Source organism: Microcaecilia unicolor, chromosome 3 (assembly GCF_901765095.1).
Source record: "Microcaecilia unicolor chromosome 3, aMicUni1.1, whole genome shotgun sequence".
In the NCBI taxonomy this organism is placed as follows: domain Eukaryota; kingdom Metazoa; phylum Chordata; class Amphibia; order Gymnophiona; family Siphonopidae; genus Microcaecilia; species Microcaecilia unicolor.
The window spans coordinates 220,197,407-220,219,025 of NC_044033.1; the positions used below are offsets into that span (position 1 = coordinate 220,197,407).

The window sequence follows — 21,619 nt, forward strand, 5'->3', positions numbered from 1 at the left end:
GTGCAACATGGGTCCACTGACTCTGAAGCTAGTCCTAGTGCCAAAAGACCAAGAAGGGAAGTTACCCCAGATAGTGCCTTGATACCTAAGGTCCTTATGGAGGGGGATCCCCCTTCCAAACAATAATATCTGCACCTCTCTCTCCCCTCCTCACAGTCTTCCATATGTCAAGAAGAGCCTTCAGAAAGGTAAATGCCATGTTAAATGTTTATTTATTCTTTACATTAGTCTTTTATATTCATTTTATATTAATTTATTATTTTTAATATTAAACATTATATTTATTCTCTATAAAATGTGTTTTTGGAATGTATTTTAGAGTGTCTAAAATGAACTAATTGGATTTACATTGATTCATATGGAAATAATTGACTCGGTTTTCGTCGGTTTCGGATTTCGCCGATTGTTTTCGGAAGGATTATTGACGAAAACCGTGGTCTCATTGTACGTTATGATCTTTGGTTTCTGGTTATTGTTTTTCAAGAGATTTAGTTTCATTTACCAATAGATCTAACTTTCGTTTTTTATATACTCCCACAGAGTAATTGATAGTGGCCTTATAGGCAACCCACCATATATTAACTGGAGAATTATGTAGAGGATTATTGGTAAAATAATCTTCAGTGGATATTTTCAACAGAGATATAAAAGAGTCCTCCTTTAATAGGGAAGTGTTGAGTCTCCAAGCTAAAGATTTTTAGTGGAGGAGATATTTGAGAAGTATAATGAGATAGCAGAATGGTCAGATATATTCCTACTGTGAATTTGGGAATTAGCTACACTAGGTATGAGAGTTTTGAAGATCAGGAAATAGTTGATTCTTGAGTAACTCATGTGAGGTGGGGAGAAGAAGGTGAAGTCTTTTTTCTGTGGGATTAAACAGTCTCCATATGTCTACAAGACCCAGTGAAGAAATGAGTGAGTGTAAGGCAGAAAAAGCTTTGGATTGGTAATAGGGGCAATTGGAGAGCCTATCAAGAAGAGGGTCAAGAATTTGGTTAAAGTCCCCACCTAAAAATATAGGGTTAGGGAGAGAGCTGTTGATTTCTGAAGCTAGGAGATGAAAAAAATCAGGAGAGTCTTTGTTGGGTGCATATATATTTAAGAGAGTAACTGGTGTATTATTTATCAAGATGTTCACTTTAACCCATCTGCCTTCCACATCACAAGATTGTTTAATAATATTAATTGAAAGGGATTTCTTGTGTAAGATGGCCACTCTGTTTTTTTTTTTTGTGCACTGCAGGAGAGTGTGCCGTGAGTGAGAAGTTTTTGTCTTGGAGGCATTTAGAGTCTGAATCTGATAGATACGTTTCCTGAATAAAAGCCAAGTCAGAGTTCAAATTGTGTAAATATATTAGAAGTTTCTTCCTCTTAATAGGGTTAAACCTTTTATGTTAATGGAAGTAATTCTCAAGCAAGTTGTTCGATAATAATACAGGAAACAGAAAAACTGACTTGACTTTATGTGAAAAGAATATATCAATTATATCACAAGTCAAATAGGCAGTAAAGTTGACAAAAAGGAGAATTACAAGTATGCCTATGTGCTCAAAACAGTGGGAGGGAGAAAAAATTAAGAAAAACATTAGGTAAAAAGGATTCAGAGAAAACAATGGCATAGAACAGAGAACAATGCCAATACAATTGTAATAAATTAGTAAGGGAGAAGTGAGACACATATTGAGAGAATTAGAGGCTCAAAATTTAACAGTATGAATCTGCAGAGAGCTAGCACAGAAAACTTTTTTGCAGCATGTAATCTTGCAAATACCAAGGGAATAACAATTGTTAGGAGATTGGAGATAATTGGAAAAATTGGAGAAAAGAGAGCAACATTAAACATTTATAGCAAGTATTATGCAAATATATATAAATCTCATTATGCAATGGAAATAAATTCCAAAATGAGAGAAAGGACTGGAAGAGGGAAATTAAGATGTTTATTTCAAACCTTGTTAATGTTTAAGTCTCAAAAGGTGTCCAGAAAAAGGTTTAGGGCCAGGTCATCAAAGGTACGGGCAGAATTGTGGATTGTCACCCACATTTGTGCAGGGTAAAGGAGACCAAATTGAGCGCCAAGAGACTTTAGGCGATTACGTTGTGCAAGAAGTTGTTTTCTGCGATGAACTTGCTGAGATCCGGGAAAATTAAGACTTTCATACAATCATAGAAAATAGGCGATTTCAGTTTGGCATTTTGAAGAATTGCTAAAGTTTCAGGGTAGTGGCGAGTCTTAAGGACAATCGGTCGAGGGAAACGTTGTTGTGCAGTTTTGCCAGAGGTGATTTCAAGCAGTGGGCTAAAGTTTAAACCCAAAAGCGTGGGTAGGTGATTTTCCATAAATTTAATGGAGTCAGAGCCCTCTGCACCTTCTTTAATTCCAAGAGCTCTTAAGTTGTTTCTCCTTGCTCTATTGTTGAGATCTTCCAGATCTTTTTTGAGTGAATCAATCTCTTTTGTTTTTGATCAGAGAGAAGAGATTTCATTGGAGTTAGCTTCACACTTCAGGGAGAAAGAATCCATGCGCGATTGAGTTTGTAAAAGCTGAGATTTTATTTCATTAATATCTTCTCTGAATTGGGAAATGGAGACGAGAGTATCTTTGAGAATACCTCTGTGAGAGAGAAGTTTGCACATGATGGTCTGCATTGTGATTTCCTCATTTCCAGTCTCGGCCACCATTACGGCTTGATGAGAGGAATCTTGATGAGGTTTCTTTGAGGCCGGAGACGCGGACTACTTAATATCTGCCTTTGGAGATTTCTTTGGCATGATATCAGGTAAATATTAAAATGTAATTTGCTGACTTCCGGCGGAGCTGCTGGCCAAGATGGCCGCCACGAGCTGAGCTCCGCAAAGTCGCGATCGGGGATCCTCAATTTATCCCCCTTTAACGCCCCGAAAGCTAGCACAACTCGGCGCCACAACAGCAAGGCACGCGCTGAAAGCAGATCAGCGTAGTGGACAAGGGAAAGCGGCGAAGTTGAGAGTGCGGAGAGCCGAAGTTGTGTACCGCCCTTCCCCCGCATCGCGGAGTGCTACCACAAGCCGGAGAAGTGGGAAGGCCGAAGTTCGCACGCGATCGGGACGGAGAAGAACAGCGGAATTGATTGAGTCCTGCAAAAGGAACAATAAAATAAGCAGGAGCGCCCTAGCAATTAGCCACGACACAGGCTGCCGAGTGAAGAAGGGGCAAGGGAGCTAGAATCGCTGCAGGCAACAGGAAGAAGGCGGTTTATAGGCCTGCATACGGAGGCCAAAAGCAGCACATGCTCTTCACAGACACCCGGCAGACTCAACATCGGGTAAGACATTAAAAGTATACAACAGAGCTTGATGTAAAGACGCCAGAAGCCAGTAATATTAAGAGGAAAAGAAAAGGGAAAAAAAAATAAATGGCTATTGGCCCTAGAACAATATGAGAAGCTTTTCCTACTTCAAGACATTAAAATAAGATCTTAAATTATAAGAGATACAGACGATTGTTTAGAGCAAAAAGATTAAACACTCGGGAAACAGGAACGGAGATCCAAAGACCTCTGGGGACAGAATAAAAACCATCTCTGTGTATGGCTACCCGCAGCTCAAAAAAAGAACCGGAAAAATCCAGAGGGGGAGGCACAAAGATGGCGGAGAAAAGCTCCCCCGCATCTCCTTCAGTGAGCTCGGTTTGGGCCTCAGAAATAGTAACAGAGGTCAAAATGGCAGTAGAAGAAACAATGAGCCAACAACTTCAACAGATACTGGACAAGCTGGATGGAATGGATCAGCGGTTTACGACCTTCACGAAAGACTTTCAAGAGGTCCAGCAACGGTTGGGGGAAGTAGAAACAACAACGCAGGAATCATCAAGGACCATACAACATCTCCAAAAAACAGTAACGGTACTGGAAGAAAAAGTAGATGATCTAGAGAACCACTCTAGAAGAAACAACTTAAGACTGGTAGGAATACCTGAATCAATAAAAGATGGAGAACTCAGGGAATTTCTTGAAACCTGGCTGGAGAAGATTTTTAACAACCAAAGCACGGCAGGGCCGCTCAAGATTGAACGGGCACATCGGCTGGGAGCCAGAAAAGCAACCTCAGATAGACCTAGAGTGGTCATACTGAAACTGCTCCATTATCAACACAAGATGGACATATTAACAGCTCTCAGGAAAGGAGAAAAGCTGGAGATAAAGGGACATAAGATACTGTGCTTTCAAGATTACTCTACTAAAGTCTCTTTACAACGAAAGCAATATTCACAGGTATGTGGACGCCTTCATAAATTACAAATACGTTTCAGCCTATTATATCCGGCAAAACTGCGAATCCAGCACAATGGCGGAGTGAAATTTTGTGACACTGTGGAAGCGGCACAAACGCTGGTTGATCAACTGGAAAGAGACAGATCGAGCCCATCCAAAAATAAATAGTCTCAGCCGGAGGTGAGCGAAGACAAGAGAGGGACAGAAGACACAGTGTAAACCTGTGGTGTTAATTTTGCATGGCTGTGTGCGAGGGATGAGGTGGTAAATGTTACATAGAAAATATTGTATAACAAAAAGGGGACAAGTAACATAAAGTTGAGAATTAATTGTCAGCGAGGATCCTTGATCGCTGACACGGAGGTTGAGCACCATTGGTGCACTTAGGAGTAAGGGGGGTGGGGTAGGGATGGGAAGAAAGGGGCTTACATTAAGCAACTGGAACTTCATGGTACAACAGGTAGAACAACAAATAAGCAGTAGCCTAACACCTGGAGATTTAAAATACAGAGTGATGGGTAAAGATAAGCGAGGGGGGTACAGGCTGGGATGCCTCCTTTGCCCATTGAGAGCGGGAAATACTTCAGTTTATCATCAAAGAGAAGATGTCACGTAATGGCACTTAAAATAGTGACGTGGAATGTGGGTGGTATCTCTTCACCGATTAAACGGCAGAAGATATTACAAGCACTCCATAAACAAAAGGTTTCTATAGCCTTATTGCAAGAAACGCACTTGAATGCTAGAGAACATGAGAAACTTCTGTAAATAATTTGGGGGGGTCTAGAACCCCTCAAGACGGCTAAAGTGACCTTAATCTGACTCCATCTCCACACAGCATTACTACTGGGGTAATCTGGGAGTTTGTAATTGAATTCTGTGGGCACTGCGCAGGCATCAGAGGGTGTAACTCTGGTAGAATCCCCATGACCGTGATTTTCTGTCTATCAGGACCTACTTTAATCTTTAGTTATCTGTGTACCCAAATGTATTCTATTAAAGTGTAACAGTATTTTGTACATGCAATGAGTGTCAGTTGTATTTTCTAAATTCGTTGGTAGAATAAAAAGGAAATAAGGAATAGACATAAATTAAGACAAACATAGTTTTAGGAAGATAAGTACATTTTATTTCTTACCCAAAGACAAGTCTTCAAGTTGGTACAAATTACAGATTCAGTCTGACAGCTCACCCCGGGTAGGGTCTTCATTTCGGTACAGATTCTGGATGTAACCGGACAGAGCTTCGCTGCTTTCAAGGTGTCGGAGAAGGACTCTCAAATTAAGCCAAATTGTCCCTTCTTTTATACCCTCACATCTCAATAGAAGTCTATGGCATGACCTATTTTGGACCTATTTTTTTCAAATATTTCTCAATTTCTTAGATCATACTTTCATATCCGGCCATCTGTACATCTGTACCCAACTCTCTGTACCCAACTCCTTCCGTTCTATCTATTTCTAGAGCTTGCCACATTTTCCGGTACTGTAAACATGTTTTTGGAACAAGTTGTTTTTCTCGTTTAAAATATCTTTATCAGTTTCACTTCTTCCTTTTGCAATACCTTTAACATCTGATGACCTCTATACCATCTTATACAAAAAATAAGCTCCATTTTAAAAACCACATTTTATCCATCATTTTTTCATTATAGGTGCTATATTCTATTACCAAGTTGTACCTGTTTGTGTCAAGACTCATTGTTCTGATCTGCTTTCTGCAGATTCTCAAATATTAAATCATTTGCTTGTTATCTGGCCTAGTCAGTACTTTTTCAGTTGTTTTAGGCCGTGTGGCTTTGCACACCTCTATTCCAGTGGTGGTCTGAAGCCAGGCCATATATTAACACTTCATAGATGGTGGGTGGGTTCCTACTATGAATCCCCGGCGCAGGCCAAAAAAGCAGGAGTCATAATATTGATCAGGAAGGGGATCCGTGTTCTGACTCATAAAGTTCTAACAGATACAGAGGGAAGATTTGTGATAGCACATCTAACAATAGAGCGTCAACCAGTAGTACTGTGTAATCTGTATGCCCCTAATACATATAACAAGGCTTTCTATAAGAAGCTCCTACGACATCTGTCGGGGTTTGATGGGCTCCCGCTATTGGTAGGAGGTGATTTTAATGCAGTAGATGACCCTAGTATAGACAGGTCGCACGGAGAGAAGAAGGGGACAGGAGCGGACTCACGGGGAATCAGAACACTTAGTGAGGTGCTGGACATGGTGGATGTGTGGAGGACTATGCACCCAGTAGAACGAGACTACACTCATTTATCTCGGGCGCACGACACCATGTCCCGCATTGACTATATCTTCATATCACGAGATCTGTTTACAAGGATTCAAGAGTCTGAAAAGGTCCCATAAAAATTTCAGATCACGCGATGGTAGCTATTACTTTGGGGCCCTTAAGTATAGACCCAAGTCACTTCCAATGGAAATTTCCAACTAGATTATACAGAGATAAAATATTCCGGGAATATATACTACAAAAATACAAGCAGTTCCAAGAAAACAATCAGGAACATAGATCCACCCCAATATTGTTCTGGGAGGCGGCCAAAGCTGTACTACGGGGGGAGATAATAGCATACACGAGCCATCAAAAAAAGACAAGGGACAAGGAGATGCAGAGGCTGGAAAAAGAGGTAACAAGGTTGAGGAGAGCATACGGACAAAGTCATTCCATACAGTTAAAAGCTCAACTCCTAGAGCTACAACAGACTTTAAACGAAAAGATTCAGCAACAGGCCCAGAAAAATTATATATATTATAGATATCAGTTATATAAATATGCCAACAAAAATAGCAGGATGTTAGCACGTCTGGCAAAGCCAAGACAAGGACCTTCTAAAATAGCTGCTTTATATACCTCAGATGGCACATTAGTGAACGAGGATGCCCAAATAAATAAAGTACTGTTAGGGTTTTATAAAGGCCTATATTCAGCCCCAGATCCTCCCCCATTGGATAGCAAGCTGTATTTCAGTAGCCAAGAGGTAATGTGCGTAGAGCAGAGGAGCTTGGATATGTTAAATGCCCCCATTACGGAAGGAGAGGTGTCCTGGGCAATACAGCAAGGTCCATTGGGAAAGGCCTCGGGCCCAGATGGCTACAGAGGGGAATTTTATAAAATGTTGAGAGAGGAGGTGGTACCATCTTTGACAGATATGTTTAATGCTATAGTGAAGGAGCAACAAATGCCTGCATCACTACGTCTGGCGCAGATCATAGTATTACCTAAGCCAGGGAGAGATGCAATGAAACCAGAGGCATATAGACCGATTTCATTGCTCAATTATGAAGCTAAGCTTTATGCTAAGGTCCTAGCAAATCGCCTCTCTAGGATATTGCCAGATATTATAGAGGAATCTCAAGTGGGCTTTGTACAGGGTAGGAATACTACGAAAAATGTGCGAAAGATAATTACAACATTAGAAGCCGTGTCAAATCAAACCATACCATCATTGTTAGTCAGTTTTGATGCCGAGAAGGCTTTTGACAGGGTGGTCTGGGATTTTTTATTTGGTACATTAGAAGCCTATGGGATAAGTGGGTTTTTTCAAGAGGCAATAAGGGCGCTTTACTATCTACCACAAGCCCAGATATGGGCCAATGGTATAATGTCTACCCCTTTCTCTATATGTCGGGGCACTAGGCAGGGGTGTCCATTGTCGCCTTTACTGTTCGTTTTAACATTAGACCCCCCTAATAAGAGATATCCTGCCGACACCAGACATACAAGGAGTTACAATTGGCGCTAACACTTTTAAAATTGCAGCTTTCGCTGATGACTTGTTAGTTCATGTGACCCACCCTAACACCTCACTGCCGGCCCTTTTGGAATGTATGGAAGAATATGGAGATTTTTCTGGCTTCAGATTAAATTTAGAGAAGTCGGAAGCTTTAAATGGACAGGAGTTACCAGAAGGGGATTGGCGTGAAAAGGTTCCATTAAAATGGGCAAAAGAATCTTTTCGCTACTTAGGAGTGAGACTATCCATGGATATTTCCAAATTATACCATCTGAATGTAGAGAAGTTGATACAGGATATAGGCCGCACTTTAGAGCAGTGGAATCATTTGCCTTTATCACTGATGGGTAGAATAAGTATATTCAAAATGATTATATTCCCAAGATGGCTGTATATCCTACAAGTCATGCCACTACACTTACTACGTAAAGATATACAAAAATTGAATAGGATATGTAGGAAGTTTCTCTGGGGGGGAAAAAAATCTAAGATGCGTATAGAATATCTCTATGATAAATGGGAACAGGGAGGATTGGGACTACCCAATATCCGACGGTATAACCAAGCATGTCTCCTGAGACATCTTCGGGATTGGATATTGGATACGGAACAATTTACCCCGCTAAGATGGGAGCAAGCATTATATGTGCCTTGGCACATCAATTTCTTGTTACAGGCCCAAACCAAAGAGCTACCACCAATGTGTAAGAAAAGTATATTGTTACACCCCCTAAGACAGATTTGGCGCTTTCTTATGACAGTTTGGAATCAACACCCAAACATTAGCGATCAGCTTCCACTTCGGGGAAATGGAGGTTTTCTGCCTGGACTGGAAGCTTGGATATTTAAGAGCTGGTCAGACATGGGAATCACTCTAATTGAACATATAGCAAATGAAGAGGGAAGATTATACACATTTACAGACCTGCAGCAGAGACTGTCTTTAACCAACACAGATTACTTTACATATAGACAGTTACATCATTACTGGCATAGCTTAGACCAAGAGGCATTGGGCTCAAAATTGGGACAAAAACTGCGAGATTTTTTAAAAGGGGACGCACGTGGCCAGGTGTCTATATCCAGTTTGCATCGGGCGCTGCTGTCGCTCTGCCAGCCCCGAAACTATAAAGCATTAACAGAGGCATGGAGCAAAGATTTGGGGTATGAATTGAAAGGGGTAAATTTTGCAAAATTGATAAAAGATATCCCAAAACAAGTGGGTGGGGCGGAGCTGCAGGAGAGTCAATATAGAATAATACACAGGGGTTACATAGCACAGACACAAGCAGCAAGAGCCGGTTGGGCGCCGGAGGCGCAGTGTGTAAAATGCAGACGAGGGAGAAATACATTGTTGCACGCATTTTGGAGTTGTGTAAAGGTGAAAATCTTTTGGAAAAGGCTCCATAATTATTTGGAGACTATAGTAGGGTACAGGTTAATCCCCTCTTGGAGAGGGGTGGTATTAAATAAAAGGGGAGCCTACGAACTTTCGGATAAGAGCGCGGATCTCCTGCTGGGTAAGGCGTATGCAGTGGGGAAAAAATGCATATTGAGACATTGGATGCAAGAGGAACCACCCATCATCTGGCTTTGGAGGAATAAATTTCATGAGTTGATGCTATGGGAGGCTAGAGCAGCACGAGGTACCCCAAAGAAAAGAAAAGCATTCATTTCCATTTGAAATAGATACTTGCAACAAATCTCTCATAAAGCACGAAGTGCAGTGCTCAATAATTTGACTGAGCCATGAGATAGAAGGAGAGAGAGGCTAAAAATTTAAGGTATGGGAGGGGTTAGTGGAGTATGCATAGTTTGAGTAGACCGCCTCAGGAATGGGGGAAAGTGCCAGAGGAATCCGGTCACGTTCACCTACACTTTGATAAGTATACTGAGGGGAGAGGGAGAGGGATGCCATGAAGTTAAAAGTTGGTTTAAGAGGAGGGAGGGAGGTGGGGGTGGGAGGGAGGGGACATAGTTTTGAAAAAGGTAAGATACTATGTAAATTGAAGGGTTACATGCCATAATAGCTTGGGGAGAATTTTGATTGAAGAAAAACATTCAGCAGTCTCGTCGGTAAACATTGTTGAGACTTAAATGAGGTAATAAAATACAGAGCAATCACGAGACACAATTATTGGAGTTTAATATGGAAGTTTATGGGTTAAGATAGAATTATCTGTTATCAAACTTTTACTGTATAACAAAGAATTGCAAATAATGCATCTTCATTCATAACAATAGTTAAAGCATAAAAAGTAAATATAAAATAGGGTCTGGGGGGAGGGAGGGATAAATGTTGTATTTCAAAATGGGATGGCTGTACGCAATGTTGCATGGTTGAAGTGCTGTTCCACTGAGTCTTGTATAATTACTTTGAGAATGTTATGTTTAGGTGGATTGGTACTTTTGGAGATGTCATCAATAAAAACGGTTGTAAATGACAAGTAGAGGGGAAAGAGGGAGGGTTGGGGGGGTTGGGAGAAACTGTCAAAAAGATTGATGATGGACTTCATCATTGTATTTCTATTTTGAAAGTTTGCTGGTGGCATTTAAGTTTCTGCCAGATATTGGATGTAGTTATCTTTGTCATCAATAAAAATGTTGAAATATAAAATGTAATTTGCTGTGAATAAGCGAGAGAAGTTGTAAGCAATCTGTCGGATTGTTTAACTCTGAGCAGGAGCTGAGAGATTAAGCCGCCATTCTCTGTTACGCTTAGCAGCGCCCCCCTATACCAATTGCTTTTAACCATCCTTAGGCTTCACCTTTGGGTTTAACAAGCAATATCATGTGCATATAATGTCTGGATGAATTAATTAAGACCTTAGTAACATTGTAATATAGTAGATGAGGGCAGATAAAGACCGGTATGTTGTATTCAGTCAAAATTTGAATCAAATGCCCAAAATATGTACTACTTGGTAGCAGTAATGAAATAGTGATGGAATATTTACATAGCAGGCAGCCAACAGATTTATTTTCCATTGAAAATAATGAATTTTGCATGAACTTGACGGCTAATAGTGTGCTGTTTGCTACTGTATTTTGTATTTCGGTGGTATATTGTTCCTGTTACGTCTGTGCTTTCCTCGCCCTCTGGTGGCCAGAACGGGTGGCTGCTATGAATCATTACCTGTTCCAGATTTTAGCTCAGTCCGGTCCGGATCTTCAAGGCTGCCAGGTTTGCTTGTGTTGTTTGAGCCTGCACAGCACCCGTAGCTGCCTGGTGATTGCAGCAGCTGAGTCTCAACTGCTTCTGGGCTTATTAGCCATCTTGGAACATTTCTGTTTGCCTTTGCATCGTCTAAGGCCCTGGTATGTTAGGGTGCTGGTGCACTTCTGCTGAGTCCAGTTCTAGTTTGGTTTCCTGCCTTGATTCTTGTCTGTTCTTGATAGTCTGTGGATAGTTAGATTAGATTGTTGTTTGTTTGTTTGTTTGCTTGTCTTGTCTCTGGGTTATAGTTTTGTGTGTAGTCCTCGTCTGTTTGTATCTTAGTGGCTGCTCTGCAGCTTTTAGTTTTGTGTCTTGTTAGTCAGTGTTTTGCTCCCTGTTTTAGTGGCTGTTTACAGCTTTCAGTCTGTCCTTTATTTTACCCTTTCTTTGCCCTGCTGTCCCTGTATGTTCCTTTCCCCTCTGACCCTCAGACCCTGTTCAGTCTAGTTGGGATCCTGTTCCTGCCCTGTCCTACAAGTCCTGCTGGCCACCTGAAGCCAAGGGCTCAACCCTTGGTGAAAAGTGGCCAGGTGCAGGTGAAGCCTAACTGTTCATTAAGCTCTGCCTTGTCTCCGGTGTGGGGGTGGTTTTGCCTGCCACTGCCGTTCCTCAGCAGTGGCCCAAGGGCTCACAAACCAGTTTCCAGCTTTGAAAATGTGACATTTCCTCTGTATAATAAAATCACAATCATGTATATACAATCACATAGCTAGGAGATAAAGATTTTTTTTCAAAACATGCCTTTTATAAGCAAACAGACTTGAAGAAGAAATAAATATATAAAACAAACTGGAAAATCTTGAAACATTTAGACTAACTCTGGACAAAACTTCTGCATGAAAGATTCTCAACTCGGGCATTCGGCAATCATTCAGACATACCCACTTACATATCCAGGACTATACCAGAAGCCATTTTCTTTGACAAATGTGGAATTTTATTTAGGCCGCAGCCAGGCCTTCAACATTGCATTTTACCAAAAAATACATAACATAATCAAATCCCACTGGTAAACATAACCTTCACCTGAGTACGCAGCCCTTCTTTCTTATGTCACCACAGGCTGTGCCGTCCAAGCACCCTGTTCTCCTCAGTGCTGTCATAGCACACAATGTCACTTGATGCATCTCGTCTAAGGATGCACCTACAACTTTAAACCAAAGCTCTTGTCCCCCTGGCCATCCAAGCCAGGAGACTAGCCGTGTCCACATTGTTGTTTTAGCCTGCTAGCATGCAGGCATACACTTTGCTTAGTATTGCAACTTTCAACAGCTCTTTTTAACACGCATGTAGTAAATCACTTCACAATGTTATCCGCTAAGGTGCTGCGTACCCGGCACTGTCGTTGCATAACTTTCGTAGCTTACGCCTCGCTGCGACAACTGCCCCTTATACACATGGGCGGGTGGGCGGGGCAGCACTGATTCCTTCACCTGCTGTCCACAAAATGGCACACTCCTTTCCGATCCCTCCCTTCTTCACTACCCCTCCCTACCCGCCCCCTTTCCCCTTAACCCTTCACTCACCTTCCCTTCCCCTTACTCCCTACTCCCCCCTCCCCCTCCTCTCCTTTGTCTTCATGGGCTTTCAGCCCGGTTGTGATCGGCCCCTTTTTAAGGGGTGGGCCTTATTATTTTCCCTCATTATTCAATACCTCTCTTTGAAATAGTAGTAATAAAAAAAATCAAGTGCATTTTTATAATACACACTGCATTCCACAAAACAAAAGGAGCAAGTTCCCACGTACCATATTTTTCTTTTGATGCATGCACAAGAAAAAAAGATGTTAAATGCTCCCATGTTTCAACCTAATTAATGTTTGCCAAAAGATCATCCCGCAAATTCCTTGATCTGCACTTCCCCAGTTGCAAGGGAATGAAATACAAATTAATGCATGCATCAAACTTCACCTACTTGAGCACACAGTTATGGAATGCACTGCCGAGCAACTTGAAATCGATATACGAAATAGCGAACTTCCGCGCACTACTGAAGACCCATCTCTTTGAAAGAGCATACCAAAAAGATCAACCCAAGTGAATATGCACAACTCACCTATTTAATTTTAGAACTGTCTCCTAAAATCTGCTTGTATACTACTACTTCGCTTTTCTTATCATGCTGACAAAGAACATGCAATACTAAATGTTTATTACTAACGCTCTTCCAATACTCATGATGTATTATAAGCCACTTTGAGCCTGCAAAGAGGTGGGATACAAATGCAACAAATAAATAAAATAAATAAATAAAAAATAAAACTCTGAATGTTGGACATTTGATTCTCCTAACATGATGTCTGTTTTGGTGGCCCTTAATAGGTGAAAACCTCTCTGAATGATTGCAATGCCTGCTAGGGTGTTAGTCCCTATAATCAGCCCCTTCAAATGACACACTGATTACGATTTAGAACTAATTACTACTCTAACCTTTCAAATCAATACTTCCTCTGTCAACAATAATGAACGACAACATGGATGCAGCAGCTGATAGGTTTCTTTGCTCTGTTTTGGGTGTACCATCTTAACGGTAGCCCAGATTAGTAACTCTGCCATGTGTTTCTCTTCATCCTAAACACCTCCACAGAAATGTGTACTTTTAACGTAGTTTAATATTACTTCCTCTGAAAAATAGCTGACTATAATTTAGCTGTTCTAGGGGTAAATAACAAACCTCAAATGCGAAGTCCAAAGAAAAGGTCTGAATTGGTCCATAAGTGGACAGGAATGAAATCTGCATTTTATAAACTACAGTCCAGTGACATTTGAAGGTAGATATATATTTTGTTTCAATCCTCAGACTCCTCCACAATCCAGATGCACTCAGAATTGTGCTCCTGGCTTCAGGAAATTACCCAGAGAAGGAAAGCCTGTCTGCTGCTATGACTGTATTCCCTGTCCAGCTGGACATATCTCCAATGAAACTGGTGAGTGATATACAATAATGAGAGGCTCATAGTGGCAAGTTATTCAGCCCCGCTTCTTAAAGGACATTATTTTATTCTATTCTATTATCTTGGATTTATAAATTGCAGAAACCCAAGAGGTCCGAAGCTATATACAATAGTGTCATATTCCTAATCTGCAATAAACCAGTTACAAGCACTAAGTAATATCACAATAACAGCATTAAAAATAAACTGAAGTCAAAATCACAAAATTTAGTTTCTTATGCCTTTATAAAATCTTGGGGATAGTACATAAGTACATAAGTACATAAGTAGTGCCGTACTGGGAAAGACCAAAGGTCCATCTAGCCCAGCATCCTGTCACCGACAGTGGCCAATCCAGGTCAAGGGCACCTGGCACGCTCCCCAAACATAAAAACATTCCAGACAAGTTATACCTAAAAATGCGGAATTTTTCCAAGTCCATTTAATAGCGGTCTATGGACTTGTCCTTTAGGAATTTATCTAACCCCTTTTTAAACTCCATCAAGCTAACCGCCCGTACCACGTTCTCCGGCAACGAATTCCAGAGTCTAATTACACGTTGGGTGAAGAAAAATTTTCTCCGATTCGTTTTAAATTTACCACACTGTAGCTTCAACTCATGCCCTCTAGTCCTAGTATTTTTGGATAGCGTGAACAGTCGCTTCACATCCACCCGATCCATTCCACTCATTATTTTATACACTTCTATCATATCTCCCCTCAGCCGTCTCTTCTCCAAGCTAAAAAGCCCTAGCCTTCTCAGCCTCTCTTCATAGGAAGTCGTCCCATCCCCACTATCATTTTCGTCGCCCTTCGCTGTACCTTTTCCAATTCTACTATATCTTTTTTGAGATACGGAGACCAGTACTGAACACAATACTCCAGGTGCGGTCGCACCATGGAGCGATACAACGGCATTATAACATCCGCACACCTGGACTCCATACCCTTCCTAATAACACCCAACATTCTATTCGCTTTCCTAGCCGCAGCAGCACACTGAGCAGAAGGTTTCAGCGTATCATCGACGACGACACCCAGATCCCTTTCTTGATCCGTAACTCCTAACGCGGAACCTTGCAAGACGTAGCTATAATTCGGGTTCCTCTTACCCACATGCATCACTTTGCACTTGTCAACATTGAACTTCATCTGCCACTTGCACGCCCAACCTCCCAGTCTCGCAAGGTCCTCCTGTAATCGTTCACATTCCTGCTGCGACTTGACGACCCTGAATAATTTTGTGTCATCGGCGAATTTAATTACCTCACTAGTTATTCCCATCTCTAGGTCATTTATAAATACATTAAAAAGCAACGGACCCAGCACAGACCCCTGCGGGACCCCACTAACTACCCTCCTCCACTGAGAATACTGGCCACGCAATCCTACTCTCTGCTTCCTATCTTTCAACCAGTTCTTAATCCATAATAATACCCTACCTCCGATTCCATGACTCTGCAATTTCTTCAGGAGTCTTTCGTGCGGCACTTTGTCAAACGCCTTCTGAAAATCCAGATATACAATATCAACCGGCTCCCCATTGTCCACATGTTTGCTTACCCCCTCAAAAAAATGCATTAGATTGGTGAGGCAAGACTTCCCTTCACTAAATCCGTGCTGACTTTGTCTCATCAGTCCATGTTTTTGTATATGCTCTGCAATTTTATTCTTAATAATAGCCTCCACCATCTTGCCCGGCACCGACGTCAGACTCACCGGTCTATAATTTCCCGGATCTCCTCTGGAACCCTTCTTAAAAATCGGAGTAACATTGGCTACCCTCCAGTCTTCCGGTACTACACTCGATTTTAGGGACAGATTGCATATTTCTAACAGTAGCTCCGCAAGTTCATTTTTTAGTTCTATTAATACTCTGGGATGAATACCATCAGGTCCCGGTGATTTACTACTCTTCAGCTTGCTGAACTGACCCATTACATCCTCCAAGGTTACAGAGAATTTGTTTAGTTTCTCCGACTCCCCCGCTTCAAATATTCTTTCCGGCACCGGTGTCCCCCCCAAATCCTCCTCGGTGAAGACCGAAGCAAAGAATTCATTTAATTTCTCCGCTACGGCTTTGTCCTCCCTGATCGCCCCTTTAACACCATTTTCGTCCAGCGGCCCAACCGACTCTTTGGCCGGTTTCCTGCTTTTAATGTATCTAAAAAAATTTTTACTATGTATTTTTGCTTCCAACGCTAATTTCTTCTCAAAGTCCTTTTTTGCCCTCCTTATCTCCGCTTTGCATTTGGCTTGGCATTCCTTATGATCTATCCTGTTACTTTCAGTTGGTTCTCTTCTCCACTTTCTGAAGGATTGTTTTTTGGCTCTAATGACTTCCTTTATCTTACTGTTTAGCCACGCCGGCTGACGTTTAGTCTTTTTTCCCTTTTTTCTCTAATACGTGGAATATATTTGTCCTGAACCTCCAGGATGGTGTTTTTAAACAGCATCCACGCCTGACGCAAGTTTTTTACTCTGCGAGCTGCTCCTTTCAGTCTTTTTTTCACCATTTTTCTCATTTTGTCGTAATCACCTTTTCTATAGTTAAACGCTAGCGTACTTGATTTCCTAGTTTCACTTCCTTCAATGCCAATATCAAAACCGATCATATTATGATCACTGTTATCAAGCGGGCCCTCGTACCGTTACCCCCTGCACTAGATCATGAGCACCACTAAGGACTAAGTCTAGTATTTTTCCTTCTCTTGTCGGCTCCTGAACTAGCTGTTCCATGAAGCTGTCCTTGATTTCATCAAGAAATCTTATGTCCCTTGCGTGTACAGATGTTACATTAACCCAGTCTATATGCGGGTAATTGAAATCCCCCATTATTATTGTGTTGCCCAGTTTGTTTGCGTCCCTGATTTCCTTTAACATTTCCGCATCCGTCTGTTCGTCCTGGCCAGGCGGACGGTAGTACACTCCTATCACTATCCTTTTCCCCTTTGCACATGGAATTTCAATCCACAGTGATTCCAAGGAGTGTTTTGTTTCCTGCAGAATTTTCAATCTATTTGATTCAAGGCTCTCGTTAATATACAATGCTACCCCTCCACCAATCCGATTCACCCTATCACTACGATATAATTTGTACCCCGGTATGACAGTGTCCCACTGGTTATCCTCCTTCCACCAGGTCTCAGAGATGCCTATTATATCTAATTTTTCATTTAGTGCAATATATTCTAACTCCCCCATCTTATTTCTTAGGCTCCTGGCATTCGCATATAGACATTTCAAACTATGTTTGTTGTTCCTAAGTACATCATGCTTAGTACTTGACAGTATTAATTGGCAATCTTTTGTCTGATTTTTATTGTTATTTAAGGATACCCGATCTACTACAATCTCTTTTGCAACCTCACTATCAGGATACTCTATCTTCCCTGTTATGGTGATATCTTTGAAAGATACCTTATCCCGAACCATGCTCTTTTGAGCGACTGTCGGCCTTCCCCCCATTTCTAGTTTAAAAGCTGCTCTATCTCCTTCTTAAACGCCGATGCCAGCAGCCTGGTCCCACTCTGGTTAAGATGGAGCCCATCCTTTCGGAATAGGCTCCCCCTTCCCCAGAATGTTGCCCAGTTCCTAACAAATCTAAAGCCCTCCTCCCTGCACCATCGTCTCATCCACGCATTGAGACTCTGGAGCTCTGCCTGTCTCTTGGCATTTCTTCCTGTCTCTTCTGATGCAGAAAGTTCTCCGTTCCTTCACACAACTAACAAGACATTTGCTTAAGTTGCCACTGTCTCCTATATACCCATGAGTCACTCCTAGTCTTTCAGTATACTAGCATGAGCAGTACAGCATAGTCAGTAAACTTTCTGTGTTATAAGGTCAAGGCTTAGGCTTGAAGTGTCTCCCATTGCAACTATGGTCAAAGGCCAGGGAAATTTCAGGAAAGCCAAGACACTATTCCAGGGTGAATCAAGGATTTCTAGTCAGGGGAAGTTTCCTTCTACAACCGGTTCTTCCCACTATTCACTCCCCATGTCTCTATCTTTCTGGAAGATGCCATAATGTCCAGAAGGTCAGATCCAGCTCATCCTTCCTACATCTGAGGTTGAACAACAGTGCCCCTGCGTTTGGGGGGGCAGCAGTCAGGGGAAGGTCACAGTTGAGCTGGGGAGGCTTAGCCTCCCCAAGCCTCTTATACGGGGCGCCTATGACTGTCCTCCCATCCTATCCATGTCCATCAATTCTCCTCTGCCCTGCCCTCCCCTTCCCTTCCTCCCTCCCTCCCCTCGATGTCCCGCAATTCTCTACACCTGACATGATCTCGCCTTCAGCGTTCCCTTCCCCCTCATTGTTCCTCCCTTTGATATCATTACGTTTTGACGCGAGGGCGGGGCAATGAGTGGGAATGGATGTTACGAACCCAGGCATCCAGATGTAGAATGTTGGAGGTGCAAATTATTATATAGGATGACACCTTTGCTTAGAGATCTTCATTGGCTGACTGTTTCTGGAAGGGTTGAATTTAACACTGTTTCAAGTTCATCTGACCACATTACTCTGATATACTACTCTTCTGCGGATCGATCTATTTGTAGTCATTATTCTCTAAATCTAGCTGTTCCTTCAGTGAAAAAAATTCAATATAAACTTTTTTTTTGATAATTCGTTTAGCTATTCCGCAGTTAAACTGTGGAACTCAATTCCTAGTCAACTCTGGGGATTTCAAATTACTATCAGTTTAGGACAGAGGTAGGAAATTCCAGTCCTCGAGAGCCACAGACAGGTCAGATTTTCAGGATATCCACAATGAATATGCAGGAGATAGATTTGCATATCAAGGAGGCAGTGCTTGCAAATCTATCTCCTGCATATTCATTGTGGATATCCTGAAAACCTGACCTGTCTGCAGCTCTCGAGGACCGGAGTTGCCTACCCCTGGTTTAGGAAGTTTTAAAAACTTTATCTATTCAAGAAACATTTTGAAGTGTTAATGTTGCGTAGTGTAATGATTACATGTTGTAACCCACTTTGATTGTTTGAATTTATTTATTTATTTATTTATTTATTGCATTTGTATCCCACATTTTCCCACCTCTTTGCAGGCTCAATGTGGCTTACAATACATCATGAATGGTGGAGATATATAAGAAATAAACATTTAGTAATTACAGAAGGATCTTGTGTTACATGATAATGAAAAAACATGATATTAGTGTAACAAGCAAATATTATAAGACAATTCTGGATATATCTGGAGGGGTTCACATTTGTTGATTTTTGTGGTATGCCTTGTTAAATAGATGGGTCTTCAGTAGTTTGCGGAAGTTAGTTAGTTCATAGATTGTTTTTAGGTTGCGTGGATAGAAGGATAGGAAAAACAGAATAGAATAGAAAATTCTGAACTTGTAAATGTAAATGTCAGCCCAATCTATGGCCCATCCATGCTTCTCCCCTGCAAACACCCCTCTGACATTTCTGAAACTATAAATATGAGGTTTTTTTCTCAAACGCACTTTCATGGGTTAGTGATCAATCAAGTTCTTGCAAATTTTAGACATTATGACTCAAAGAAAGGGGTAAAATGATGTACAATTAGGACATTCATTTTTGTGGAAGTATTTTACTCACCCAATGCAAAGATGTTCTCAGGAAGCCCCTTTTTAATATGGCTAAAAGTGCATGTTGTATGAACCCTCTGTGTACTGTAAAGCAATTATATGACTAAATCTGGTAAGTGGCTTTGAAACATCTCCTTTAAATTACAGTATATCAGATCAATATTTAAAGTGACTTAACTGGCCAAAAATAGTTAAATCACTTGCTCAGGGCTAACCGGTCAAATTCAATAGCTCTTAACCAATTAGTGCTGCTGAAAATATCCAGTTAGAGCCTATCAGTCTCATATCCAGCTATTTTGGGGGCATTCTGTGGTCTAAATCAGTACTTGACTGGTTAATTCTATTCAGCAATTAATTGGCCAAAGTAACTGCATAAATAGTGCAGATAAATGTCTATACGGTGCCCCATAGCTGATTACAGGCTGAATATCGCTCTTAATGGCTATGCTTTATCCAGCTCCACATACCCGGAAATTTAGTGCTGAAGCCTAGATATGGTTTGGCATTGAATTTATGGGAATACATTCCAGCAGTGGTCAGCAAAATGCTAAGCAGCGCAGGCTGAATATCAACCCCTATATCTTTAAAATTAAGAGCAATATTTAGCCACTCTTGTAATCTGACGTTATTTTTGAGACGTTAAGAAAATATTCTGTCTTCTCAGATATGGAGAACTGTATAAGATGCCCAGAGGACCAGTGGCCCAATGAAAAAAGAGATGTCTGCATCCCAAAAATAATAATATTCCTCTCCCATGAAGAATCTTTGGGAATCATTTTGATATTTATCAGCATTTTCTTTTTTCTCATCACTGCTGTCATTTTGGGAATCTTCATTTATTACAGAGAAACTCCCATTGTGAGATCCAACAACCGGAACCTAAGCTACATTCTCTTAGTCTCCCTCATGCTCTGTTTTCTCTGCTCATTGATATTCATAGGACATCCTGAGAAAGTGACCTGCATTCTTCGACAGACTGCCTTTGGAATAACGTTCTCCATCTCTCTCTCTTCTGTCCTGGCAAAAACAATCACAGTGGTCATGGCTTTTCAGACCACTAAGCCTGGAAGCAAGCTCCGGAAATGGATGGGTTCCAGAGTCTCATACTCTACAGTACTTTCTTTTTCCCTTCTTCAAGTCCTCTTTTGCCTTGTCTGGTTGGGAACTGCTCCACCATTCCCACATCGTAACACGCAAACAGAAGATGGAACAATTCAAATTGAATGTAATGAAGGATCAATAATTGCATTTTACTGTATTTTGGGTTACCTGGGATTTCTGGCTGGTATCAGCTTCATTGTAGCTTTCCTAGCAAGAAATCTACCTGACAGTTTCAATGAGGCCAAGTACATCACCTTCAGCATGCTGGTGTTCTGCAGTGTCTGGGTGTCTTTCATCCCAACATACCTAAGCACCAGGGGCAAGTACATGGTAGCAGTAGAGATATTTGCTATCCTGGCCTCCAGTGCTGGAATACTGGGGTGTATCTTTATCCCCAAGTGCTACATTATTCTGTTGAGGCCTGACAGGAACAACAGGAAGTATATCACAAAAAATAAATTGATGTAAACTTTCCTGAATGTTAAAGGAAAGCTAAAATAACAGCAAAATCTTACATTCCAACTCATACATAATCTGTCTAATATTCAAGGCCAGCTGCACATTCATGATTCTCAAGAGGTCTGAACAAGGGTAGGATGGGAAATTACCTAGATAGAGGCAATATTCAGTCACTGAGTAGATTATACTTTTAGTTTAAATGTATAGTTATGCCACGGTGACTACAATATCTGAAATATTCAGGACCTCAGCTTTTATATATAGCAGTTCTGATTATTTGGGCTGAATATCTCCTTACCTCTGATGATCTG

General features: G+C 41.3%; 1 protein-coding gene across 1 annotated transcript in view; it reads left to right on the forward strand.

Annotated features, from left to right (window-relative positions):
* LOC115464386 (vomeronasal type-2 receptor 26-like) overlaps positions 1–21,317 on the forward strand; it is an 80,232-nt gene extending 58,915 nt beyond the window's left edge. Inside the window, exons 4-5 of the mRNA XM_030194772.1 lie at positions 14,034–14,160; positions 20,413–21,317. Of these exons, the coding sequence (XP_030050632.1) occupies positions 14,034–14,160; positions 20,413–21,317 (1,032 nt within the window). The remainder of the gene's footprint in view (positions 1–14,033; positions 14,161–20,412) is intronic.
* Positions 21,318–21,619: the final 302 nt, after the last annotated feature.